This window comes from Clarias gariepinus, chromosome 2, assembly GCF_024256425.1.
Source record: "Clarias gariepinus isolate MV-2021 ecotype Netherlands chromosome 2, CGAR_prim_01v2, whole genome shotgun sequence".
NCBI classification, from domain to species: Eukaryota; Metazoa; Chordata; class Actinopteri; order Siluriformes; family Clariidae; genus Clarias; species Clarias gariepinus.
In genome coordinates this window covers 51,204,871-51,229,968 of record NC_071101.1, presented here as the reverse complement: position 1 = coordinate 51,229,968, position 25,098 = coordinate 51,204,871, and the positions used below count along the sequence as shown (strand labels likewise).

Genomic DNA, 25,098 nt, shown 5'->3' with positions numbered 1-25,098 from the left:
GACCGGAAGTAAGCTGACAGTTTCTACGCACGGGAGTGTGTGTGTGTGTGAGATCAGACTGTTATCTCTCTCCCGGAGTGTTTGTTGTTCCTGTGTGTGTGTGTGAGCGGACAGTGAAGATGCCGGGAGCGGATAAAGAGACCGATCTGTCTGAGCGCATCGAGGCGTTCCTGGCCGAGCTGAAGCGCAGCGGAAGCGGTTCCGGGTCAGCGCGCGGCTCGGCGGAGACAGCGCGCGACACCGCGGCATTACTGCGAAGGATCACCGCGCAGGCCCGCTGGAGCAGCGCCGGTCTGTCACCGCCCTGACCACGCCCACTCACCCACCCACTCTCTCACACTGCGCTCTGATTGGTCAGGAGGATCAGTGTGGAGATTAGACTTTACCTGTCAGGCTCCTGTAACCCGGTGTGACGTCAGTATGTTACATCAGTGCAGCGCAGTGGCTCACAACTATTTGTGATTACTTTTTAACATGGGTTACAGGTAGGGTGATGTTACAGGTAGAGTTATAGTGATGTTACAGGTCCAGTAATGTTACAGGTAGAGTTACAGTGATGTTACAGGTAGAGTTACAGTGATGTTACAGGTACAGTGATGTTACAGGTAGAGTTATAGTGATGTTACAGGTAGAGTTACAGTGATGTTACAGGTACAGTGATGTTACAGGTAGAGTTATAGTGATGTTACAGGTACAGTGATGTTACAGGTAGAGTTACAGTGATGTTACAGGTCCAGTAATGTTACAGGTAGAGTTACAGTGATGTTACAGGTAGAGTTACAGTGATGTTACAGGTCCAGTAATGTTACAGGTAGAGTTACAGTGATGTTACAGGTAGAGTTATAGTGATGTTACAGGTACAGTAATGTTACAGGTAGAGTTACAGTGATGTTACAGGTGGAGTTACAGTGATGTTACAGTGATGTTACAGGTACAGGTACAGTTACAGTGATGCTACAGTTACAGGTAGAGTTACAGTGATGTTACAGGTACAGTGATGTTACAGGCACAGTTACAGTGGTGTTACAGGTACAGTTACAGTGGTGTTACAGGTACAGTAATGTATCTGTTACAGTCATGTTACAGGTACAGTTACAGCGGGAGTGCAGCCTTTTGTACATCTACGACCATAAACGCTACAACACTGTTACTGTACAATTTCCGACATCTTTAGGATGAAGGAGTTTACACTTCCATACAGTTTATTTTTGCCTCATTAATTTAGATATATAACTTCAGGCCAGTGAGAGAGAGACTGTTCATAGCTGCTTAAACATAAACTAGCTTTCACTGTATACATTCTGTACACAATTCACACACACACACTTACACACACACACACACACACAGAGGAGCTCGGATCTCAGATCTGGTGTGTGATAGGACGAAACTAATCACACAACTGAACCTGTGGATTTGGGTAAACTCGGAGAAAACACACCCTTTACTGTTTTTGGTTGAAAAACTGACGTTCTGTGATTTTTCCTGAATATGGCGCTGTACATTATTGAGGTCAAGACAAACACAGGGGTGTGATTAGTTTTGTCCCAACTCAATAAAATTGGTTCATAATTCAGGTATATAATAAACATAGTATTCAATATGTAATGCACTGACATCTCTGTAGATCTTAAAGTTCTTTCTAGAAGATTCTAGATCTTTTAAACTATACTGTTATTAAAATGTTAGTTAGCCATTATTCATTTTCACTTTCTACTCATGTTAACTTTTTTTTCTAAAGGATGTGTTCCTTTGTGTGAGTGAGTGTTATAACCATGTCATGATGTATGTATGTGTGTGTGTGTGTGTGTGTGTGTGTGTGCAGGTGACCTAATGGAGATCATACGTAAGGAAGGCAGGAGAATGACAGCCGCTCAGCCCTCAGAGACCACGGTTGGAAACATGATCCGCAGAGTGCTCAAGATCATCCGAGAGGAATATGCCAGGTACGGACAGTGTGTCCTGTACACACACACACACACACACACACACACGCGCGCAACATACCCAGTGTGTGTTTTAACCTAAATCCTCTGAGGCATGTTCAGTGTGTGTTGTGTGTTTCATTACATTTTCTGCCTACTAGCTATGCAGCTAATGTAGCTAACAAATAAAGGAAGACTGTTGGGTTCAGACCAGTACAAATGCCAAAATGCCAACTACAATTACTACAAACTTGCACAAACTGACACTACCCCCTTACAAATCTCTACTAACCCCCAAGAACCCCTACCCACTTATCTGCACAAAACCCTTAATGAACTCCTACTAACCCTTACACACACCCTAACCCATATTAACCTACACAAACTCCTTCTAACCAGCACAACCCCCTTACAAACCTCTCTTAAACTGCACAAACCCCTTTACAGACCCCTACTAACCAGCAAAACCCCTTAAAAACCTCCGCTACCCACTACAAACCTGTACTAACCCCAACCTACTAATCTGCACAAAACCCTACTAACCCTTACAAACTACCTTAAAATCCCCTGGTTACCTGCACAAACCCTCCTACACCCCCCTACTAAGCCCCTGACATACTCCTACTATCCCCAACAAACCACCGAAGCCAGGTAAACCCCTAAACGCCTACTGAGTCAAAAACAAAACCCTTCCAACCTGCACAAACCCCTATTAACCTGCAAAAAACTATGCTACCCCCCCATAATTGCTAACCTGCACAACCCCCTTACAAACCTCTAATAAACCCCAGGATCTCCCATTACACACCTGACTCCCAAAAAAACCCTATTAATCTGCACAAAAACTCCTACTAACCCTTACAAACCCCTTAAACATAACACATGCTACCCCCTTACAAATCTCCAATAACCAGCACAAACCCCCTTTTATAATCCTACTTGAATCCCCATACATTTGAACAAACCTTTTCAACACCTACTAACCTGCACAAACCCTCATTAACCCACAAAAACCCTCTTATAAACTCTTCCTAACCCGCCCATACTCCTACGAACCTGCACAAACCCCTATTAACCCCCAAGAACCCCACTAATCTGCACATAACCAACCCCTACTAACCCTTCCAAACCCTCTTAGGAACCTCCTACTAACCTGCACAAACTTCTTAAAAATGCAAACCAATCTGACTAACTCGCGCAATCCCTCTTACAAACCCGTACTAACCCACAGAAACCCCCTTATAAACTCTTCCTAACTCACACAAACTTCTACTAACCAGCACAACCCCCTTACAAACTACTAACCAGCACCCCTGACAAACCCCACAAAAACCCCTTTACAAACCCCTACTTACCAGCAATAACCCCATAAAAACCCGCACAAACTCCTTAAAAAACCCACGCTACCCCGATACAAAGTCCTACTAACCAGCACATCCCCTTCACACACCCCTTTATAAACCCAACACATTTGTACAAACCTCTTCAAACCACTACAAACCCCACAAAACCCCTATAAACTTAAACCCCTACAACGCCCATATAAACCCTGTGTGTGTGTGTGTGTGTAGGTTTTGTGGCAGCAGTGAAGAAGCCGATCAGCAGGAGTCCCTGCACAAGCTGCTGACGTCCGGCGGCTCGAGTGAAGAAAACTTCAGGACTCACTTCAGCTCACTTAAAGCAAACGTCATCGAGGCCATCAACGAGCTGCTGACTGAGCTTGGTACACACACACACACACACACACACACACACACACAGAGTATGTGAAAACTTGTATCATTCCATCTTAATAAAAATAACCTATACATTACTTTATTGAAGTATCATGTTTATTATTGATCTATTTCCTGTCGTGTATATACAGAGGGCACCACAGATAACATCGCCATGCAGGCTCTGGAGCACATCCACTCCAACGAGGTGATCATGACCATCGGCCGCTCACGCACAGTCGAGGCCTTTCTCAAGGACGCGGCTCGCAAGCGCAAGTTCCACGTCATCGTGGCAGAGTGTGCGCCATTCTGTCAGGTACTTTACCCACAATTCCCTGCTGCAGGAATGGTGTAGTGCTGCAGCGCCGGATTTTGAGTGTGTGTGTGTGGTTCTCAGGGTCATGAGATGGCCACCAGTCTGTCGAGAGACGGCATCGAGACCACCGTCATTCCAGACGCCGCCATCTTTGCTGTCATGTCTCGAGTCAACAAGGTGAGGAGGGTGAGAGGGAGGATGGGTGAGAGAGAGGGAGGGAGGGTGAGAGGGAGGGAGGGTGGAAGGGAGGGAGGGAGGGTGAGAGGGAGGGAGGGTGAGAGGGAGGGAGGGTGAGAGGGAGGGAGGGAGGGTGAGAGGGAGGGAGGGAGGGAGGGTGAGAGGGAGGGTGAGAGGGAGGGAGGGAGGGAGGGTGAGAGGGAGGGTGAGAGGGAGGGAGGGAGGGTGAGAGGGAGGGAGGGAGGGTGAGAGGGTGAGAGGGAGGGAGGGAGGGAGGGTGAGAGGGAGGGAGGGAGGGAGGGGGAGGGTGAGGGGGAGGGAGGGTGAGAGGGAGGGAGGGTGAGAGGGTGAGAGGGAGGGAGGGTGAGAGGGAGGGAGGGAGGGAGGGAGGGAGGGTGAGAGGGAGGGTGGGATGGAGGGTGGAAGGGAGGGATAGACAGATGGAGGGATACCACCACCACCACAAAGAGTTTTCTTTCACCCTTTCTGTTTTTACCACCACCACAAAGAGTTTTCTTTCACCCTTTCTATTTTCCTGGTTGTTGTTTTTCCGTACACTCTTTCTCTCTTTAGGGCCCAAGCACTATAAAATCAGCCCTATGTCGTAGTGTTTGAGGTCCCTCTTGTTCTTCTAAGGATTTTTTCCCTCCAAGGATCTGGGACTCTTGGGAGATCTTAGCATTGTCAAAAACTACTGCCATTAGGAGAGATTCTGGGACCTGGACACGAAATTTTGCTGTTGCACAGTTGCACACAAAACCAGATACACATTTAGAGCTCATTAAGTTAAACAAATTTCACTTTGCATGTCCTGGTCTCCACTCAACGGGAAGTCAGGTATTTTGACTCGTTTGCAAAACGCACCTGATGGATTTTGATCTACTCCCCCTAGGGAATTTATATGATCGCCACCAAACCGGGCCGATGTGATCTAAAGACATCGAGGATGCAAAATTGCGTAGGGATTTTTAATATTTCAAACGGGTCAGCCGTGATAATGTTTTAAACTCACGCTAAAAAGTGTTTAATAACTTTCTTTGCGACATTACAGTGTGACATCATAGTTTGATGCTTTTTTTTTTTAAAGAGAGATCTTAATATGAAATTCCCCCTATTCTACCATCATGTCTCCATGGTGTTAGTACGTCCCCTTTAAGTGCAGGTCAACAGCTCAAAAATCTCACAGGTTGTGTGGGCGATGGTGCAAGGTGCTTGGGCCCGCTCATCGTTGCTTGCAACTGTATTTTTAAAATTGTTTGTTCATCCCTTCATTTCTTGCCAGTTCAAAGCAGCCGGCAGTACATCCTAATGAGCTCTAACGTGTGTGTGTGTGTGTGTGTGTGTAAAATGTGTGTGTCAGGTGATCATCGGAACGCAGACAGTCCTGGCGAACGGAGGACTGCGGGCAGTAAACGGCACACACACCCTCGCGCTGGCCGCCAAACACCACTCCACTCCGCTCATCGTGTGCGCCGCCATGTTTAAACTCTCACCTCAGGTAACCATGACGACCAGGGTAAGTCATGACATCATGACCACGTGTCACCCTTGTGCTCACGGTCTGTCTTTTTTCTCTGCTCAGTTTCCAAACGAAGAGGACACGTTCCACAAGTTCGTCTCTCCGCACGAGGTTCTTCCCTTCACCGAAGGTACAGACACACCCCCATATACACATGTATATCTATACAGGATTGTAAAAGGGTTTGTTAGGGTTAGTTAGGGGGTTCAGTCAGGGTTTTAAGCTGATTAGTAGGTAGGGGCTCTTGGTCATTAGTAGGGGTTTGTAATTTGTTTACATGGATAAATATTGACGAGTGGTTTAGTTTCTATTGCGGCGTGCCGTGCAGCATTACTCTAACACTGTGTGTGTGTGTGTGTGTGTGTGTGTGTGTGTGTTTTAGGTGAGATCCTGTCGAAGGTGAACGCCCACTGCCCCGTGTTTGACTACGTTCCCCCGGAGCTCATCACGCTGTTCATCTCCAACATTGGTGGTAACGCCCCGTCCTACATCTACCGCCTGATGAGCGAGCTGTACCACCCCGAGGACCACGAGCTCTGAATAAAACCGCACACATCAAACACACACACTGTCTCCGTCTGCATCATTTCACAGCATAAACACACACACTGAACACCAGAGTTTGTTTAAAGTCGTCTTTAATACAGTAAACGAGGTGAGGTGGTCTACAAAAACACACACGTTCAAAAATAGAATTAAAAACTAAAGAAAAAGATCCTGAGGTTCGGCGGTGCTGGAGACGAGCGTCCTGTTCAGCTGTGGGAGAAAAAACACACACACGGGGGTGTAAATAAAGGCATGAAGGAAAAGTGTGTGTGTGTGTGTTTGAGTGAATGTGTGTGTACGTTACCTGGCCTGTGCTTTACTCCACTTGAGGGCGTGTCTGGGCGGCACCAGGGCAGGCGGATGGTAGAAGGTGCATCCGGCACGGGTACAGTGTGCTGCGAAGCGACAAGGCTACAACACACACACACACACACACGTGTTACACGATTGACAAACAATACAAAACAAGTCTTCTCTCTCTCACACACACACACAGTATATCCAGTGTACTTACTTTGGGATGGTAGAATGAACAGTCTGTCCTTTTACACTTGGGGAAGAACCGACACACACTGCTGGACTGAGCAGGAGCTGCTGCTGCTACACACACACACACACACGAGTTCATTGTGAAGAAAATAACTTTATAATATAAAACAAATTTTCATCATCGAAAAAATATTTATCATCGATCGGCTCCACAATAACAACGGCGTTTCTCACACACACACACCTGGTGCAGGAGGCTGCTGCAGCGCTCTGGGGCTGACGTGTGTGTAGGGACAGTCGGGTTTGGAACACTTGCTGTCGTATTTACAGTTAGGATGGATGAACAGACACTTCTCTCCGTACACACAGCTGGGAAATGTCCTACACACACACACACACACACACACACACACAAGGTTACACACATTACTTTAATAAATCTTTTTTAAATCATGATACTGTGTGTGTTTCGGACCTGCACTGTGTTGTAGGATGGTGGTACACACACTCGTCTCCGCTCTTACACGCCGGCCAGAACCTGCAGCGCTCCAGAACCTTCTGTCTCTTGGCCTGGACCGGCTCGTCCTCCATCTGCTCCTCTCCCTCCAACATCATCCCCTCATCTGAGAGAGACAGAGAGACGTGGACATGGACAGAGGAGAAAGATGAAAGTAGAGTGAATATTGCGTACGAGCGTCACATGATCAGACAGTCCGGTTTTAGTCCTCACCGTCGTACGAGAGGTCAGGGGTCATGCCGGCGTGCAGCAGTTTGTGCGGGGCGTCCTCGGCCGAGGGGTCAAAGGTCACGGGGGCGGAGTCGGTGTCCACGTCGTGCTCTGCGAGACCGGCGAGGGGACTCGGGACGCCGTCCAACGTCACGATGAACTTCGGACTGCACTCGGGCTTCTCTCTGAGGAGGAAGAGGAGCACACACCATCATCATCATCATCATCCTGTCATACAGGTGCTGTACAGAAGCATGAAAAGCCCGCCCACCTGGCCTGCACGGTACGTGGAGCGGTGGGCGGGGCCTCCTCCTGATGGGCGGCGTCCAGTCGGCTCCGGATCGGCGGGTTCTGCTCCAGCTCTGGTCTTCTGGTGATGAAGGAGCGAGTGTCCAGAGACTTCAGTCTCGCCGTCTCCAGCAGCTGCAGCTCTGAAACAGGAAGTGATGTCATGATGGAGACACGCTGGTTAAAACGTGTGTGTGTGTAAGAGACAGACTGAAATCTTACCAAACTGCTGCTCTCTGCTCTCGTCGTCTGGGAGATCCTGCTGCAGTCGCGACGCCAAAGACCGAGAAGGGACTGAGGAGACAGAGAGAGACAGGGAGACAGATTATATAATAAAATCCATTATTAACTCACTTATCTTCAATGCACTGGGCCTTTAAAGGGGCGGAGTCTCACCGTTTGGGTGGGCGAGTGGTTGTGCTTCCTGTGGGAGGAGCTCATGCAGGTGCTCTTGGACCAATCGGATGGCGGCTCTGTTCATCTCGTCGCTCGCCAGGCGCGTTCGAGGAGCCACGGGAACCATCTGTCTCTGGGGGACTGTGCGGTCGCCATGGGGACAGCATCCAAACAAACAGCAGTGAGATTATGAGACGGGGAAGGAGAACGTGGGCTTATCCTGTGTGTGTGTGTGTGTGTGTGTGTCTTACGGGTGTACACAGCTGTGGTCTTGCTGATGGAGTCCTGAGCCTCAGAAATGGCCTTCAGGATCAGATTCTTATTGGCTTGCTTCGCTGGAGGGAGGGACGGTCTGAGGAGACACCACAGAAAACACACACAACGTTTCAGTTTGAACTTCTGAACTACATGTTAAAAAAACAAACATACACACAGAGTTAAGACGATATGCTGATTGATCTCTTTAATTGTTAACGATGTCATTAACTGGGACGGACTTGCGCTCTGGTTTGGGCGGGAGGGAGACGCGACTGGGGATGCCGTACTCCTCCTCCTCGTCCTCCTCGCTCTCGTACACCTGCTCGTGCCCTTTCTGAATCCGCACCACAGAGCTCGCCACGGGGGCTTTCCGTTTACGCGAGACGTCCTCCTGCTGAGAGACACGTCCAATCAGCACGAACCTCATGAATATTCAACAGCGTAGTTATAATATTCATGAGGGACTCCTCACCTTGCTGTTCCCCTGTCTGTAGCTCCGCTCGTAAACAGCGCTCGACCTTTCCTGACCTCTCATGACCTCAGACGACCGGTAGCTCTCCTCTGATCTTCCCGAACCCCGCGTGGTTGAGCGGGAAGATAAAGGGCGGGGCTTAACGGAGGTCGCGATCCTCGTGTCGACGGCGATGAGGTCGTCGTCCTCCAGGTCGGGTTTGATGTCGATGACGGCTTCGGCTGAGGGTTCGGGCAGAGGCTTCACGGTGGAGGTCAGTCTGGAGGACGAGCGCTCTGAGGACGTTCTCCTGAAACACACACACACAATCTAAATTCGCTACAAAGTTTTTTTATGCGTGAGTGTTTGTGTGATCAGGTAAGTGTGTGTGTTTCTGTGTGTGTGTGTATGAACGCGTCACAGTAACAGTCATATAAATACCTGCTATGGTGCTCGTGGGCGGAGCTAGACACTCGTCCTTCAAGCCGATCAGAGCGTGAGCTGGACACCGTGAGCGCTCGAGGCTCCTCCCCTTTGCGTTCGTCTCGGCTGGACGTGCTGGTCTCAGAGGGGGGGTGTTTAGGCCGGAGAGGGGCGGGCTCTAGACACACACACACACAGTTCAGACAGACAGTCACACTGATCATCTATCACCATCTGCAACTGTTACTCACTGGGTCAGGCCTCATGCTAGAATGATTTGTGTGTGTGTGTGTGTGTGTGTGTGTGTGTGTGTGTGTGTGTCGTACCCACTGCAGCTGATCGGAGCTTCTCCAGCACTCCATGTAACCTGTAACACACAATCACATCTCACATGAAGTCACTCATCACATGTGATCATCACTGATGGAGAAATAATCAGCAGTTTGATGTACTGAGAGAGGTGTGTGGTGGTTGTGTAGCTGTAGTGGTTGTATAGCGGTTATGCACCTGTTGTGTAGTGGTTGTGTAGCTGTTGCTTAGTGGTCGTGTAGCTGTTTAGTGATTGTGTAGTGGTTTACCTGAAGTTTATTGATGTATATGTTTAGTAGTCGTGTAGTGTAGTGGTATACCTGTAGTTTAGTGGTTGTGTAGCTGTTTAGTGGTCATGTAGTGGTGTACCTGTAGTTTAGTGGTTGTGTAGTGGTTGTGTAGCTGCTTAGTGGTCATAGTGCATAGAGGTTGTATACCTGTAGTTTAATGGTCGTGTAGCGGTGTACGTGTAGATTAGTGGCCGTGTAGCGGTGTACGTGTAGATTAGTGGCCGTGTAGCGGTGTACGTGTAGTTAGGTGGTCGTGTAGCGGTGTACCTGTAGTTAGGTGGTCGTGTAGCGGTGTACCTGTAGTTAGGTGGTCGTGTAGCGGTGTACCTGTAGTTAGGTGGTCGTGTAGCGGTGTACCTGTAGTTAGGTGGTCGTGTAGCGGTGTACCTGTAGTTAGGTGGTCGTGTAGCGGTGTACCTGTAGTTAGGTGGTCGTGTAGCGGTGTACCTGTAGTTTAGTGGTCGTGTAGCGGTGTACCTGTAGTTTAGTGGTCGTGTAGCGGTGTACCTGTAGTTTAGTGGTCGTGTAGCGGTGTACCTGTAGTTTAGTGGTCGTGTAGCTGTGTACCTGTAGTTTAGTGGTCGTGTAGCTGTGTACCTGTAGTTTAGTGGTCGTGTAGCGGTGTAACCGAAGTTTAGTGGTTGTGTAGTGGTGTAACCGAAGTTTAGTGGTTGTGTAGTGGTGTAACCGAAGTTTAGTGGTCGTGTAGTGGTGTAACCGAAGTTTAGTGGTTGTGTAGTGGTGTAACCGAAGTTTAGTGGTTGTGTAGTGGTGTAACCGAAGTTTAGTGGTTGTGTACCTGTAGTTTAGTGATTGTCTAGTGGTGTACTTGTAGTTTAGTGATTGTCTAGTAGTGTACTTGTAGTTTAGTGATTGTCTAGTGGTGTACCTGTAGTTTAGTGGTTGTGTAGTGGTGTAACCATAGTTTAGTGGTGTAACCGTAGTTTAGTGGTTGTGTACCTGTGGTTTGGTGGTTATGTTGTTGTGAAGTTGTTGTTTAGTTTTTTAGTGGTTGTGTAGATGTGTGTAGTGGTCGTCATACCACACAGTGAACTTGTAGGTGTTGCTGCCCAGGAACAGTGAGAGATCATCAGCCATCTGCTGAGCGCTCTTCTTATTTGCCACCATCACCATGATGTAGTCAGGGAGCTCTTCATCTGCAACAACACACACACACACTTAGATACATGCTAAAGCATGTGCGCGCACACAGAGTTTAAAACACACAAACAATACACAGTGTGTGTAAAGAACTTACCCACATACGCTCCCAACTCCTGTAGCTTCCCTTTGATGGCCGCCTGAAAACACACACACATTAGAAAGGTTTCAAGTGTAACCTGACTGTGTATTTACACTGTCATCTACACCTCAGTCTAAACCGTGTGCAGTGTGTGTGTGTGTGTCTGAGGACAAATACAGCTTTCTGAGATAATCTCAGGGTCAGGTTGACCCTTTTCAAGCTCCCCTTGTCTCTAAAACAACAGATTAAACAGAATGAGATGGAACGCCAAGGGACCCAAAGCAAAGCCCTGTGGGACACCTCTCAGCATTTACTGCTGTTACAGTCTGAGTGTTAGAATCTGATTCGATCTGATCATCTGAGCTGTCTGTCTGTCTGTCTTTCTCTCTCTCTCTCTCACACACACACACACACACACACACACACACACACACACCAGGCTAATTACATCCAATATAGCATATAACCTGCCTAAATGATAACCTGTTGCTCTCTCTCTGTCTCACACACACATTTATAGCTTGTGAGGAGTGCGTTAATGGAATAAGAAGCTCTTACAGGTTTTAAGAGATAAAACACTACAACACACACACAATGTAACAGGAGAGCTAGCATTACTTTCAATGAACTAGCATGTTGTTATTTAAAGTTGCAGGTTCAACATAAAACAACACTATAAACTGATATTTATGTATAATGTTATACTATTTAAATAACACTCTTACAACCACATCTACACAGCAGTACTTAGCTGGCTAGCGAGTTTAAGCTAAGCTAAGCTAAAAGCTAAGCGCGTTAAATTAGCCGGGTGTTTGAGGATATTAAACAAACCCTGATTTTCTTGCTGATTTCTGTCCCGATTTCCATCTCTGACATCAGAATTACCGCATAAGTGAAAAAAAACCGAAGTAAATCGTGACGTTATTATATAATGTTATAATAAACACTGTTCAGCACTGATTCCCCTACAGCTAGCTTAGTCCGGGAGATCAGAACTGCGCAGGCGCACAAAGGAACCAGTCGTTCTCTCGGGTAATGACACAGTGCGCATGCGCGTGTACACAGGCTTATCCTCCAGGACGCTAGATGGCGGTGATGTGCCTCTTGTTTACAGGCTTCGTATTCTATGTATTGTTTTTTCATTCTCACACTACAGTGGAAAGCGAAAGTGTTTAGAGGTTTCCTGTAAATGTCCGAGTTAAGGGATTTCTTTCCTTTTTTTTTTTTGAAGCAGGCGGAGGTTTAGTATCCGGAAGTGTAGCTGATGAAGGAGGAGGAGAAGAAGAAGCGTGCGCGTGCGGGGTAAACAGTCAGCGCGCGAGCTCAGGACGATGATGATGATGTGAAGGAAATCGATTCGCTTTTTATTATTAGTAATTTATTAAAAAAAAAAAATACGTTAATTAAGAATTTTTGTTTTTATTTTTTTTGGTAAAAAATAAATAAAACAGCAGGTAATAAATAAGACGTTACGTAACTAGAGGCGGGTTTGCTGCTAGGAGACGGAGCACGCGCGCCCCGCGTGAGGAGCTTGACGCGTTAAACTGTATTATTATGGTGTGATTATTAGTTTTATAAAGGCTTATTTCTTGAGATTGGGTCGGAGATGAGCTCCCTGGGCCGGAGCGGGCTGATCGGGCTCGGTGTCGGTGTGACGCTCAGCACCGGGTTAATCGCGTTCCTGATCATTAAGGAGATGACGCGGAGGAGGCGGAGACTCGAGCGGCCCCTAGTGGCGACCCGGAGCGCTGCAGGGTTTGTGGACAGGAGAGGGGGCGTGGCCCTGGGGCAGGACGGAGGAGGTGAGGGGGCGGGATCACCAGAGCATGATGACATGTATACATACAGCCAGTACTGTCAGTCACACTGTGTGTGTGTGTGTGTGTGAGTAGTGGTGCTAGCGCTGAGCGGGCTAACCCTCGAGCAGCAGTCCGAGCTGAAGAAGACGCTGGACGAGGTGATGACGAGCGTCTCCACGCTGCGTGCCGAAGTGGCCGAGCTGAGGAGTGGACTGAAGGACATCGCCGGCACCATCGTGGAGGACGTGCGGTCAGGACGCCACCTGTCACTCAACATACACTCATCATCGTGTGTGTGTGTGTGTTTACTGATTCATCTGTGTGTTTATAGGAGAGGAGTGGAGGAGGGTCAGAGGTCACGGCGGCGGCGCCACTTCCTGGCGAGGGAGCGCTCGGACTCGATGAGCTCCAGCTCCATCTACTTCACCGCCAGCAACGGGATGAGCAGCCGGAGCGAGGGCGGGTACGCCACACTGCCACGCCCCCTGCAGACTGCAGTAATCACCCACCATCTGTATAGCTGGTGATTGACGTCTCTCTGTGTGTGTGTGTGTAGATACACAACAGCTTATTCGACGGCTGAGTCTGACTACACGGACCGTGAGACAGACCGGGACGAGGACAAGGACGAGGATGATGAGGGTGAGAGAGACACACACACGTGCATGTGTAGAGTGTGTTAGTCAGATAACACATGTTAGAGTTAGAGTGTTGGAGTGTACAGTACAGTACTGCAGTGTTAGATACACGTGTGAGTAACGTGAGACTGTAGTGTTAGTGCTCATACCGTAGGTCATCGCAGGACAGCACTGAAAGATCAGGTTAGCGTGTTAGACACACAACTGTAGACGAGGTGTTTTTTTATATGCCGTTAGAAGGCTAAAGTAGTTCTAGAGTAATATCAGAGTAATGGTAATGTAAGAGCAACATTCAGTTAATAATTTGTAGGCAAATTAACTCTGATGTTAGTGTTAGTGCAACATTTGAGTAAATCTGTAGTAACATTATTGCAAGATTCAAGTATATGTAAAGTAACATTATTGTAACGTTCAAATCACTGTGGAGTAGCATTCGAGCAATGTTGGAGTAACGTTAGAAGAACAGAGTAACTCTGGAGTAAGGTTTGAGCAAGTTTGGCGTAACTAGATTACATTTTGTAATTAGATACATTTTGCCATAACATTATGGTAACGTTGGTGTAACACTGTTACATTATGGTAACGTTGGTGTAACACTGTTACATTATGGTAACGTTGGTGTAACACTGTTACATTATGGTAACGTTGGTGTAACACTGTTACATTATAGTAACGTTGGTGTAACACTGTTACATTATAGTAATGTTGAAGTAACATTTGAGTAACATTAAAGTAATGCTAAAGTAACATTGGAGTAGCATTATAGCAACATTATAGTAACATTATAGTAACATTGGAGTAACATTAAAGTAACGCTGGAGTAATGGATCTACATAAGAGTGACTTTGGATCAATATTAAAGTAATGGAGTAACGGCTCCACATTGGAGTTATTTTGGAGTAACATTATAGTAATTTTGAAGTTCAATTCAATTCAATTTTATTTATATAGCGCTTTTAACAATGGTCATTGTCCCAAAGCAGCTTCACAAAAAAAAATTAAAGATTTTTTTTTTTTTTTTTAGAAAAGAAAAGAAAATATTTGGAAGTGTGTATGTGTGAGAAAAATGTGTCTAGATAATAATGAAATGAATGAATGATGAATGAAATGTCTCTGATGAGCAAGCCAAGGGTGACGGCGACAGTGGCAAGGAAAAACTTCCTGAGATGGCAATAGGAAGAAACCTTGAGAGGAACCAGACTCAACAGGGAACCCATCCTCATCTGGGTGATAACAGATAGAAATAACATTAAGTGTGTTGTGCAGGTGAAAGTTCAATATATCAGAAGTTGTGTAGATTCAGTTCAGCAGTAGGTGCAGAGGGCAGATGGGGTCAGATCACTGGAAGCACAGGAGCAGGATGTGTAGCTCCAGCCATCATAAAGCAGAATCTAGCTGGAGCTGGTCCTTCTCAAGATGCCTTAGAAACCTCGCAGGGTTGGCCTTTGTCTACTGAAGCTGGCACAATCTCCAGATGTCTCAGGATGGGTAGAAAAATACAGAAAAGATGGAGAGAATTAGCGTAGTTGCCATTCAGGAAAGGTGTACTGGAGTATGAGGTTATGGGATGAGTTACGCGTATGCCAGATTAAAGTGATGCGTCTTGAGCCTACTTTTGAATTGGGAAACCGTGTCTGCTCCCCGAACAGTGTCTGGAAGGCTATTCCAAAGCTTTGGAGCCAAATATGAAAATGCCCTGCCCCCTTTTGTAGATTTTAAAATTCTGGGAATTACCAGAAGTCCGGAGTTTTGTGATCTTAAGGGACGTGGTGGATTATAGCGTATCAAAAGACTAGTTAGGTATGAGGGAGCTAAACCATTTAAAGCCTTGTATGTAAGTAGTACTATTTTGTAATTAAATCTAAATTGAACAGGTAGCCAGTGCAGGGATGATAATATAGGTGTTATATGATCATATTTTCTGGATCTAGTGAGAACCCTGGCGGCTGCATTTTGGACTAACTGTAGCTTGTTTATTGAGGATGCAGGACAACCACCTAGTAATGCATTACAATAGTCCAGTCTGGAGGTCATGAATGCATGAACTAGCTTTTCTGCATCAGATACGGATAGGATGCTCCTAAGTTTGGCAATATTTCTAAGATGGAAAAAGGCTGTTTTTGTGATATTGGAAATATGATTTTCAAAAGACAAGTTACTGTCTAATATCAAGCCCAGGTCTTTTACTGTTGAGCTAGTAGTAACAGTACATCCTTCTAAACGCAGGCTGAATTGTGAAAGCTGTTGTGTGCTGGTTTTTGGGCCGATGAGCAATATCTCTGTCTTATCTGAATTTAGTAAAAGAAAGTTATTGGTCATCCAATCTTTTATGTCCTGGACACACTCTGTTAATCTAGACAGCTTGGGTATTTCATCTGGTTTTGTTGAGATGTATAATTGGGTATCATCAGCATAACAATGGAAACTAATCCCATGCCTTCTAATGATGTTTCCCAGGGGAAGCATGTAAATTGAGAACAGGAGAGGTCCTAAAACTGACCCTTGTGGGACCCCATATTTCACTGGCATTACATCAGACGGTACTCCATTTAGATCTACAAAATGGTATCGATCAGACAGGTATGATCTAAACCATTTTAATGCCTGCCCCTGAATACCTATATGATTTTGTAGGCGGTCTATGAGAATATTATGATCTATGGTGTCGAATGCAGCACTTAGATCAAGTAAGACTAGTATTGAGATGCAGCCTTGGTCTGAAGCTAAAAACAAGTCGTTTGCAATCTTAACTAGTGTACTATGATGGGGCCTGAAACCTGAAAAAAATTCTTCTAGGATGTTGTTTTCCTGCAAGAATGTGCATATTTGAGCTGATACTACTTTTTCTAATATTTTTGATATGAACGGAAGGTTTGAAATCGGTCTATAATTTGTTATTTCATTCGCGTCCAAATTAGATTTTTTAAGAAGCGGCTTAATAACTGCCAGCTTCAAAGGTTTAGGGACGTGACCTAGATATAATGAAGAATTAATAATGTTTAGAAGTGGCTCTCCAACTGTAAGCATCACTTCTTTTAAAAATCTGGTTGGTATTGGGTCTAACAGGCACGTTGTTGATTTAGCTGAGGTGATAAGTTTATACAGCTCTTCCTGTCCTATACCTGTAAAGCACTGAAAATCTAAATGTGAAGCTCTAGGCTGAACTAGATCATGAGATGCTATTAGAGGTTGAACCTCTGTTATTTTCTTCCTTATGCTATCGATTTTTTCATTAAAGAAGTCCATAAAATCTTCACTACTAAAATGTTGTGGAGTACTCTCTGCAGGCATCTTAGGTTTTGTTAGGCAGGCTACTGTACTAAATAAGAACTTGGGATTGTTTTGGTTTCTTGCTATCAGTTGGCTAAGATGCTTGGTCCTAGCGGTTTTTAGAGCCCGTCTATAGCTGCACATACTGTCTTTAAACGCAATTCGAAAAACTTCTAATTTAGTTTTTCTCCTTTTTCGCTCAAGGTTACGGGTTGCTCTCTTTAGGGCGCGAGTATGACTATTGTACCAAGGAGCAAGTGTTTTATCTCTGACTTTTTTTAATCTGATGGGAGCAACAGTGTCTAATGTACTGGTAAAAATAGTACCCATGCTGCTGGTCACTTCGTCTAGATCGTCTGCATTTAGGGGTCTAATAGGAATTTGGGACAGATCCGGTAGATTACTTGTGAATCTGTCTTTAGTAGTCGGATTCATATTTCTAACAAATCGATAACGTGGAGAGACACAGCTAATCTGTTCTACGGGTAGAGTATATATCAGGAGGTGATGATCTGTGATATCATCACTTTGAGGTAAAATCTCTATATTAGAGACATCTATACCATGAGATATAATTAAATCTAGTGTATGATTACAGCGGTGAGTTGCTCCATTTATATTTTGTTTAACCCCAAAGGAATTTAGTAAGTCCATAAATGCGAGGGCTAAAGTGTCGTTAGCATCATCTACATGAATGTTAAAGTCACCTACTATCAACACTTTGTCAGAGTTAACCAGTAGGTCTGATAGCAGATGTCCAAATTCTTTAAGAAAATCGGCATATGGCCCTGGGGGTCTGTACATGGTGGCCAGAGTAAAATATAGCGCGGGTCTATTATGTATTTCATTAAGTGCAACATTAATGACGAGTTAAACCTGGGCCTCATTTTCTGAGTAACAGTGAGTACATCTTTGTAGATAGTGGCGACACCACCACCGCGACCAATTAGACGGGGCTCGTGCTTATAAAAATATCCTGACGGAGTAGACTCATTCAGACCAATATATTCATTTGGTTTAAGTCAGGTTTCAGTGAGGCAGAGTGCGTCAAGGCAATAATCTGATACCATTTCATTAACAATAAGTGCTTTAGGCGTAAGGGATCTAATGTTGAGAAGTCCAACCTTTAGAGGTAGACTTCGATTACTTATTTGGCCTTTTTCTGGTTTAATGGTTACCAGATTGTTTCGGCTGGATTTAACGAATTTATTCTTTTTTCTCACTATTCGGGGAACAGACACAGTTTCTATAGGACAAGCTATGTGTGTGCGTCTATTAGTATGGTGGGTTGTATTGTGGCTGATATCTAAAGAATCTGAGGTATGACTTACCGCAAGTCAGATGGTTCGTAATGTCCTGGAGATGTTGTCAGAGAGGACCGCTGCTCCAGCTCTGCCAGGGTGCAGGCCATCTGTGCGGTAGAGCCTAGGACGCTCCCAGAAAACATTCCAGTTATCAACAAAGGGTAATCTCTGTTGTTGACACCAAGATTGTAACCATTCATTGAAGGCAAATAATCTACTGAACCTCTCGATTCCTCTCTGAAATGTCGGAAGTGGTCCAGATACGACGATCTTTGTCGTGGGTGATGTGCTGCGGACCTTCTCGACCAGGCTCCTGAAATCCTTCTTTAGGATCTCCGTCTGCCTCAGCCTGATGTCGTTGGTGCCAGCATGAAGAACCACAGCTCGAATGTTCTTCCTCAGGGCCGCAGTCACCTGTGCAGCAACATCAAGAACACGTGCACCAGGTAAACAGCGCGTGTACGCCTTACCTTTAGCTGTGGTAGCACGCACGTGCCGGACAATGGAGTCTCCGATGACCAGCGCGTCGTGTGCCGTCTCACGGAGAGGAGCGAAGCGGTTTCGGGTTGAGATCTCGAAGACGGGTGGTGGCGGAGGAGGAGAGGTCCTCGCCCGGGGCTTGGCGCGCGTCTTCCGCTGCTGCAGTATCCAGGCCTCGTGGTATCCCGGCGCCGGGGTGAAGGAAACCTGGGCGGGCTGCGTCCTCGGTGCGTTGGACCTGGGCAGAGAAGCACGCGGAGTAGAGGTTGTCGGAGAATTCTCATGCCGAGAATATACCTGGGACAGGTGAGCGTCGGTCCGCGACGATTCCAGCGTGGCTATCCGCTGCTGTAGCCGGGCCAGCTTCACCTGTAGGTCGCGGATCAGCTTCTCCACGGCCTCCATCTCCAAGTCCACCGAGTGCAGCTCCAATGTCTCCTCACCTGCACACAGGGGCAGAGACCCAACCGACATGGTGTCTAAAAATAGAAATAACCGGTGCGAAAGAGCGTAAACGAACTTGTGATAGCCGGGCTAACGGGCTAGCGATGCTAATGAAAAGCCGGCTAGAAGCGGTGTGCTGCAAAACTATTAAAACTTATGCGAAATAAACTTATACGAAAACGATATAACACGCGTTTCGAGTGAATATATTATAAGGTAGTATGAAATACTTATCTGTTATATGTTTACTCTTCGTAAGGGGACGAAAAAGTAGAAAAATTGGTCAGTCTGGCGGAGCTCGGAAAAAAGCAGCTTCGTCAGCAAAACTTTATGAATGAACCGATGAGAAGTAACATTATAGTAACGTTGGTGTAACACTGGAGTAACATAGTAACGTTGGGGTAACATTATAGTAAAGTTGAAGTAACATTTGAGTAACATTAAAGTAACGCTGAGGTAACATTATAGTAACGTTGGGGTAATGTTGAAGTAACATTGGAGTAACAATATAGCAACATTATAGTAACATTAAAGTAACGCTGGAGTAATGGATCTACATAAGAGCGACTTTGGATCAATGTTAAAGTAATGTTGGAGTAACGGCTCCACATTGGAGTTATTTTGGAGTAACATTAGAGTAACGTTATAGTAACGTTGGTGTAACATTATAGTAACATTAAAGTAACTCTGGAGTAACGGTCATGTGATCATGTGATTCCAGACGATGACGATGAGGGGCGTAGCTGTGCCACAGTCCTGACTCTCCAGCCGGATGAGACGCGCTCTGATGAAGACGATGTGGACGGCGATGAAGAAGCGATGATAAGTCCTGACCTCGCCCTGCTGCTGACCCAGAGTGACCTCCTTAACGCCGGGGATTCTGGGAAAAAAACTGAGGGATTCCATCTGCTGAGGGAGAACAGACCTCTGGTGACTGGATCACACTGCTGGTTATAATAACAGTGTTTATCACCATGCAGATTTAATAACAGAGCTCCGTGTTTGTGTGTGTGTGTGTGTGTGTGTGTGTGTGTGTGTGTTCAGTACAGTGATAATGCCGAGTTTCTATGGCGACTGGCTCGGGCCTACAATGACATGTGTGAGCATGTGGAGGACGAGGAGGAGAGGCGGAGCTACGCAGAGCAAGGTGAACACACACACACACACACACACTCTTACACACACTTTTTCAGAATAATAATTTGCTAAATTTACGCTGCAGGTCGCGATGAGGCGGAGATGGCGCTAAAGAGGAACGGACTAAACGCTGAGTGTTATAAGTGGTAGGAGAAACACACACACACAGAGTTAAAGGTGAATGGACAAAGTTCTTAAGCAGTTCTGTGTGTGTGTGTGTGTGTGTGTGTGTGTGTGTGTGAGAAGGTTTGCGGTGCTGAGCAGTCAGACGGCGCAGTGTGACAGCATGCACAGTAAACTAAAGAGCAGCCACATACTGAAGGTGAGTGTGTGTGTGTGTGTGTGTGCGGGTTAATATACAGAAACAGGGGGCGGAGTGAGAGTTTATATAGTGGGCGGGGCTCCACACTGTACTACATGAGTCAAGTTATTGTTACTAAATAAAGTTGTGTGTGTTTTAGGAACACCTGGATCGCGCTTTAGCTCTCAAACATGACGAGCCGCTGTGTTTCTACCTTCTGGGCCGCTGGTGCTATGAGGTGTGTGTGTGTGTGTGTGTAAAAAAAAAACTGTAAGCAAAACCTTTCTATTATACATCTGGAGCGTTACCAGTGATGACCACTAGAGGGCAGATGAGACACACACACACACACACACACACATGGATGACGTCACTCTCTCTCTCTGTGTAGATGAGCAGGTTGTCCTGGATGGAGCAGAAAGCAGCAGCTGCTGTGTATGAAACTCCTCCATGTTCCTCTCTACACCAAGCTCTGGAGAACTTCCTCAAGGTCTCTCACACACACACACACACACACACTCATATCAACAACCAAATATATAAAAGTAACTAGATAACTGTAACCATAGAAACGACCCGTTTACCTCTAGACACAAGTGTGTGTGTGTGTGTAGGCGGAGGAACTGAAGCCAGGATTCTCCAGAGCAGTGAGACTCTACATCGCCAAGGTGAACGTCTCTCTCATCTCTCACGTCTCTCTCTCTGTCGTTTCTCCTTTAAACCTTCTTCCTCTGTGTGATTTCAGTGCCATAAGGATTTAGGGAACGCCCCCGAGGCAAGGAAGTGGGCGCACCTGGCACTAGCCACGCCCACCATCACACCCCACCAGGTGACCACACTCAGTTTGTCATTATCTATCAGTGTTAACCTCTGATGAAGTTTACTTTAGGTCACTTAAACAATTCTAACTCCTCCCCCAGGAGGCACGTCTGTCTGTGGTGGAGGCGGAGCTACAGGCTTTGATTGACAGCCCAGATGAGCGGCTGTAAGGCTGTGGAGAGAGAGCAATCACTCCCGTTCCAAAACTACTGACACCTTCTGTAATCCCTTTGATGTCACTTCCTGTCTGTGGTCACATGACCAGAGATGAGGTGGAGTGTGATAACTGACATGTGCTGCTCGTCTCTATTGATCTTTTATTTATTAACATACGCCGGCACGTCACTCGTGTGTGTGTGTGACATATAAACACATGTGTGTGTGTGTGTGTGTGTGTGAGAGAGAGAGAGAAGTGAGCTCTCAAATGTAAACCATTCCATGTGAAGTGTGTGTGTGTGTCTTACTAATAAAGGGAATAAAATAAAGTCTCTAAAGAACATGTGGCTTTTTTTTTAACCTGTCAATCATGATATGGGCGGGGCCTGGCTGCACATCCTGAAATGCATTTAAAAATAAATAAGGAAACACACACATGATGAGCAATAAAATATTTAATACTTTTATGTACAGAAAGAATAAAGTACAGTACAAAGGAAACCAGTAAGAAAGAACTGAAATGTAGTATTTATCTTTACATCAAATAAACAAAAGTAAACTGACACACACACACACACATGTGCGCCAGTAGATGGCACGGTCCCTCCCTCTCACACACACACACTCCGCTCTGGATGATGAACACACTTGACAGCAGCATTAACAGTGTCTTCATCTTTAAAGGAGAGTGTACACACACACACACGAGTGCACCCATCACCGTGTTTCTGTTCTTGTCCATCTCTCTCTCACACACACACAGCCTCAGTCTTTAGCGTCTCCTACTCCGTCTGCGTTGATGGCGAACATGGCCTCGGCCTCGGGTAAACACGGCGAGTCGTAAATCTTACAGATGCGAGTTTCGCCGCGACCCTTCCTCAAGTACAACCTGAGGGACGAGAGACAGCAGAGTGAGCAGGGAATATACAATGATCAGGGGTGTGGATTAGGACGGGGCCCTATAGAGTAAATCAAAGGGTGCAGACCACTGAAGGCGCGATTCGGGACACAGCTCTACATTTAAGAGATTATGGGGGTGAAATTTGGGACAGGGCCCTACATTTAGTGATTAAGGGGATGTGGTTTGGGACAGGGCCCTACATTTAGTGATTAAGGGGATGTGGTTTGGGACAGGGCCCTACATTTAGTGATTAAGGGGATGTGGTTTGGGACAGGGCCCTACATTTAGTGATTAAGGGGATGTGGTTTGGGACGAGTGGTGTACAGTGATTTGGGGGGGGGAGGAGTATGGGGGTGTTACCTGGTAGTGGAGGCGTGTGCTAAGATGTTCCCCCCAATGGGTTTCTTCGGATCAGCGGCGAACATGGCCGCCCCGTCCACCTGCGCCACCACCTGATTGGTGATCACGACCGCGACGCCAAACTGTAACACACACACACACAGGATCAGCTCAAGCTCAGTGTGTCACTACCGTGAACCACAGTAAGAGAGTTTTAAGACTGGGTGAGGGACCTCGTCAGCGAGACGCAGCAGCATGCGGAGGAAACGTCCCAGGTGACACTGACGGGCCGAGAGCTCGCCCCGACCCGAATAATCCGTCCTGTAGAGCGCCGTGGCACTGTCCACTATCAGCAGGGCATACCTGAGGGAGGGGGAGGAGCTTAGAGGGATACCATCTCTCACCGTAGTGACGCTGTAATGTCTGTGTGTGTGTGTGTGTGTGTGAGAGGTACCTGGACTCGGCCATCATAGCTGAAGCCTGGTAGAGCAGCTGAGTCTGATGATCCGTGTTAAACGCTCGCGCGTAAGCAACGTTGTCCAGAACATCACTGCCCACGAGTCCGTACCTGAAACACACACACAAGGTACATTTTTTTTTCTTTTTATAATTCTTGAACAGACTAGTTTATTGATGACGAGTGTGTGTGTGTGTGTGTGTGTGTGAGACCTCTCGGCCACGGCGAGCAGTCTCTCGGGTCTGAAGGTTCCCTCTGTGTCGATGTACATGGCCTTGCCCTCGCCCCCGCCCTGATCGATGGGGAGTTGACACGTCACCGCCAGCGTGTGGCAGAGCTGAGTCTTCCCTGTACGGAACTCACCGAACATCTCCGTGATGGAGCCCGTCTCGATACCGCCTACACACACACACACACGCACACACACACGCAGGATTAACAAACAGGGTGGTGGAACTAAACCGTGTGTGTGTGTGTGTGTTGTCACCTCACCCTGTAACAGTTTGTCGAGCTCTTTAGATCCGGTGGAGATCTGGATGATCTCGGCTCTGCGCTGGTGAAACTCTGTGGCGGTGGTGAACCCCATCGGGACCAGCTTCGCTGCCTCGCCCTAAACACACACACACACACGGTTACAGGGCAAGTCAAAGAGAAGAAAGGAAGAGAGAGTTTTCCAGGGGTGCGTTTATTTCCGCTCCTCACCAGGATCTTGTCAGCCTTGGCCTCGCTGATGCCTTTGATGTTCAGCAGCTCTTTTTTCGGCGCGTACGCCACGGCCTCGATGGTGTGGAACCCGGCGTCCTCCAGCTTCTTCAGGTCACTCGCACTGATACCGCACTGCTGCAACACACACACACACACACACACACACTTCAACTACAAGGTCCACTGCGTTACTCAGGTTCCTAACAACACAAAGTGTGTGTGTGTCAGTGTGTTAATCATGGACGATGACGTCATACCTCCAGGCGGCTCAGGGGCTGTGGGCCGAAGCTCTCGTCCTCTTCGACATCAGCCTCTACCTCCGCTCGACTCGCACTCATCGCCATCTTCACCACACACACACACACTACAACTTTACACACTTAATACAAACTCCCACAAATCCCATTCTGTCAATATAATACACACACACACACACATATATAAGTGTGCATAGATAACATCAAGAGCTTAAATTGGTACGGTCTCTTTAAATCACGTGACAGACGTATGCAGATTAAACCTTTAATGAGCAGAGATATATTCCGATATGGTAATCAGGTGAGATACGCGCGATGTGATTGGATTAACGGTAATATTATGCAAAAAAAAAACAAGATGGCCCCCAGAGCGCCGGGCCGTATCTCAAAACGTTCACCAGGAGCCGAACTGTGCACTACGTAGCGCAGCGCACGCCGTTGTTTTTCACTCCCTATCTAGTGCACCTACATAGAAAGCACGGATACATTTAATACACGGCCCGTGTTGACGAATACATTCCACAATTTCTCACATTTGTAACGTTAACGATGTGACTAATAATACCGATGCGATTAACAATAAATGCAATAATGTAAAGTTTAGTTAGTAAATCGCTGCTAAATGCTAATGAAAAAAAACAAGTAGTTGTTGACTAAAACATCTCCCTTCACGAGACTACAAGCGAGTTTGTCAGCTGAAAAATTAAACTTTCACAACGACGACTTAATTTTCACTTTGTAATCTATTACAGGACAAAAGAAAAGACAATGATGAGTTTAAAACGAATAAAACATAGACAGAGTTCCGAAATCTCACCTTCTCCAAAACAAGCCGAGCTTAGAATGAACTTTCCCGCTCGACGCAAGACGTAGCCTACGTACGCGTCTGGCGTCATGACGTCATGACGCAAACACGAAAGTCCCGCCCAACTTGGTTACCTAACATGCTCCCTCTTGTTATTACATAAAATGATAATTATTTCAAATTAAAGGCAGAAAAACACATATTGTTATTTTTT

The 25,098-nt window shown here is 46.4% G+C and overlaps 4 protein-coding genes across 6 annotated transcripts; 2 read left to right on the top strand and 2 right to left on the bottom strand.

Annotated features, from left to right (window-relative positions):
• eif2b2 (eukaryotic translation initiation factor 2B, subunit 2 beta) lies at window positions 1-6,216 on the top strand. Its single transcript, XM_053491117.1, has 8 exons — window positions 1-291; window positions 1,826-1,946; window positions 3,497-3,648; window positions 3,793-3,956; window positions 4,038-4,133; window positions 5,494-5,631; window positions 5,716-5,782; window positions 6,035-6,216. Exons 1-8 carry the CDS (start codon window positions 120-122, stop codon window positions 6,190-6,192), a joined length of 1,068 nt encoding a protein of 355 aa, XP_053347092.1. The 5' UTR covers window positions 1-119; the 3' UTR covers window positions 6,193-6,216.
• Window positions 6,217-6,273: 57 nt separating this feature from the next.
• On the bottom strand, window positions 6,274-12,083 carry zc3h14 (zinc finger CCCH-type containing 14). 2 transcript variants are annotated; one of them, XM_053491109.1, is made up of 17 exons: window positions 11,904-12,083; window positions 11,088-11,130; window positions 10,872-10,986; window positions 9,557-9,597; window positions 9,249-9,408; window positions 8,829-9,117; window positions 8,596-8,750; window positions 8,350-8,450; window positions 8,099-8,239; window positions 7,925-7,996; window positions 7,686-7,845; window positions 7,418-7,599; window positions 7,163-7,310; window positions 6,932-7,068; window positions 6,713-6,798; window positions 6,503-6,609; window positions 6,274-6,408 (listed from the first exon to the last, which is right to left on the bottom strand). In XM_053491109.1, the coding sequence occupies exons 1-17, from the start codon at window positions 11,946-11,948 to the stop codon at window positions 6,405-6,407; spliced, it is 1,986 nt and encodes a 661-aa protein (XP_053347084.1). In that variant the 5' UTR covers window positions 11,949-12,083; the 3' UTR covers window positions 6,274-6,404. The 2 variants fall into 2 exon arrangements, with proteins under 2 accessions (XP_053347084.1, XP_053347086.1); XM_053491111.1 differs by having other exon boundaries at window positions 8,596-8,747.
• Window positions 12,084-12,331: 248 nt separating this feature from the next.
• rmdn3 (regulator of microtubule dynamics 3) lies at window positions 12,332-21,767 on the top strand. The gene is made up of 13 exons (XM_053491116.1): window positions 12,332-12,874; window positions 12,965-13,121; window positions 13,203-13,334; window positions 13,428-13,513; window positions 19,729-19,937; window positions 20,052-20,154; window positions 20,230-20,290; window positions 20,391-20,466; window positions 20,606-20,683; window positions 20,837-20,935; window positions 21,060-21,113; window positions 21,191-21,274; window positions 21,366-21,767. The coding sequence occupies exons 1-13, from the start codon at window positions 12,679-12,681 to the stop codon at window positions 21,432-21,434; spliced, it is 1,404 nt and encodes a 467-aa protein (XP_053347091.1). The 5' UTR covers window positions 12,332-12,678; the 3' UTR covers window positions 21,435-21,767.
• A 90-nt stretch (window positions 21,768-21,857) lies between these two features.
• Window positions 21,858-24,946, bottom strand: rad51 (RAD51 recombinase). Of its 2 annotated transcripts, none has more exons than XM_053491119.1 (9): window positions 24,897-24,946; window positions 24,080-24,166; window positions 23,820-23,957; window positions 23,610-23,727; window positions 23,330-23,516; window positions 23,115-23,228; window positions 22,894-23,023; window positions 22,682-22,803; window positions 21,858-22,309 (listed from the first exon to the last, which is right to left on the bottom strand). In XM_053491119.1, the coding sequence occupies exons 2-9, from the start codon at window positions 24,164-24,166 to the stop codon at window positions 22,186-22,188; spliced, it is 1,020 nt and encodes a 339-aa protein (XP_053347094.1). In that variant the 5' UTR covers window positions 24,897-24,946; the 3' UTR covers window positions 21,858-22,185. The 2 variants fall into 2 exon arrangements, with proteins under 2 accessions (XP_053347094.1, XP_053347093.1); XM_053491118.1 differs by lacking the exon at window positions 24,897-24,946 and adding an exon at window positions 24,343-24,552.
• Window positions 24,947-25,098: the final 152 nt, after the last annotated feature.

Bases quoted from the DNA above. Each gene is read 5' to 3' on its own strand.
- eif2b2 (XM_053491117.1), top strand. From the start codon at position 120: ATGCCGGGAGCGGATAAAGAGACCGATCTGTCTGAGCGCATCGAGGCG. The intron at 292-1,825 runs GTCTGTCACCGC...GTGTGTGTGCAG, and splicing joins GGCCCGCTGGAGCAGCGCCG to GTGACCTAATGGAGATCATA. The intron at 1,947-3,496 runs GTACGGACAGTG...GTGTGTGTGTAG, and splicing joins ATCCGAGAGGAATATGCCAG to GTTTTGTGGCAGCAGTGAAG.
- zc3h14 (XM_053491109.1), bottom strand. From the start codon at position 11,948: ATGTCAGAGATGGAAATCGGGACAGAAATCAGCAAGAAAATCAGG. The intron at 10,987-11,087 runs GTAAGTTCTTTA...GTGTTGTTGCAG, and splicing joins GGAGTTGGGAGCGTATGTGG to ATGAAGAGCTCCCTGACTAC. The intron at 7,600-7,685 runs GTGGGCGGGCTT...CTTCCTCCTCAG, and splicing joins CCACGTACCGTGCAGGCCAG to AGAGAAGCCCGAGTGCAGTC.
- rmdn3 (XM_053491116.1), top strand. From the start codon at position 12,679: ATGAGCTCCCTGGGCCGGAGCGGGCTGATCGGGCTCGGTGTCGGTGTG. The intron at 20,291-20,390 runs GTAGGAGAAACA...GTGTGTGAGAAG, and splicing joins AACGCTGAGTGTTATAAGTG to GTTTGCGGTGCTGAGCAGTC. The intron at 21,114-21,190 runs GTGAACGTCTCT...GTGTGATTTCAG, and splicing joins TGAGACTCTACATCGCCAAG to TGCCATAAGGATTTAGGGAA.
- rad51 (XM_053491119.1), bottom strand. From the start codon at position 24,166: ATGGCGATGAGTGCGAGTCGAGCGGAGGTAGAGGCTGATGTCGAAGAG. The intron at 23,024-23,114 runs GTACCTCTCACA...CCCCTCCCTCAG, and splicing joins GCTATGATGGCCGAGTCCAG to GTATGCCCTGCTGATAGTGG. The intron at 22,804-22,893 runs GTCCCTCACCCA...TGTGTGTTACAG, and splicing joins TGCTGCGTCTCGCTGACGAG to TTTGGCGTCGCGGTCGTGAT.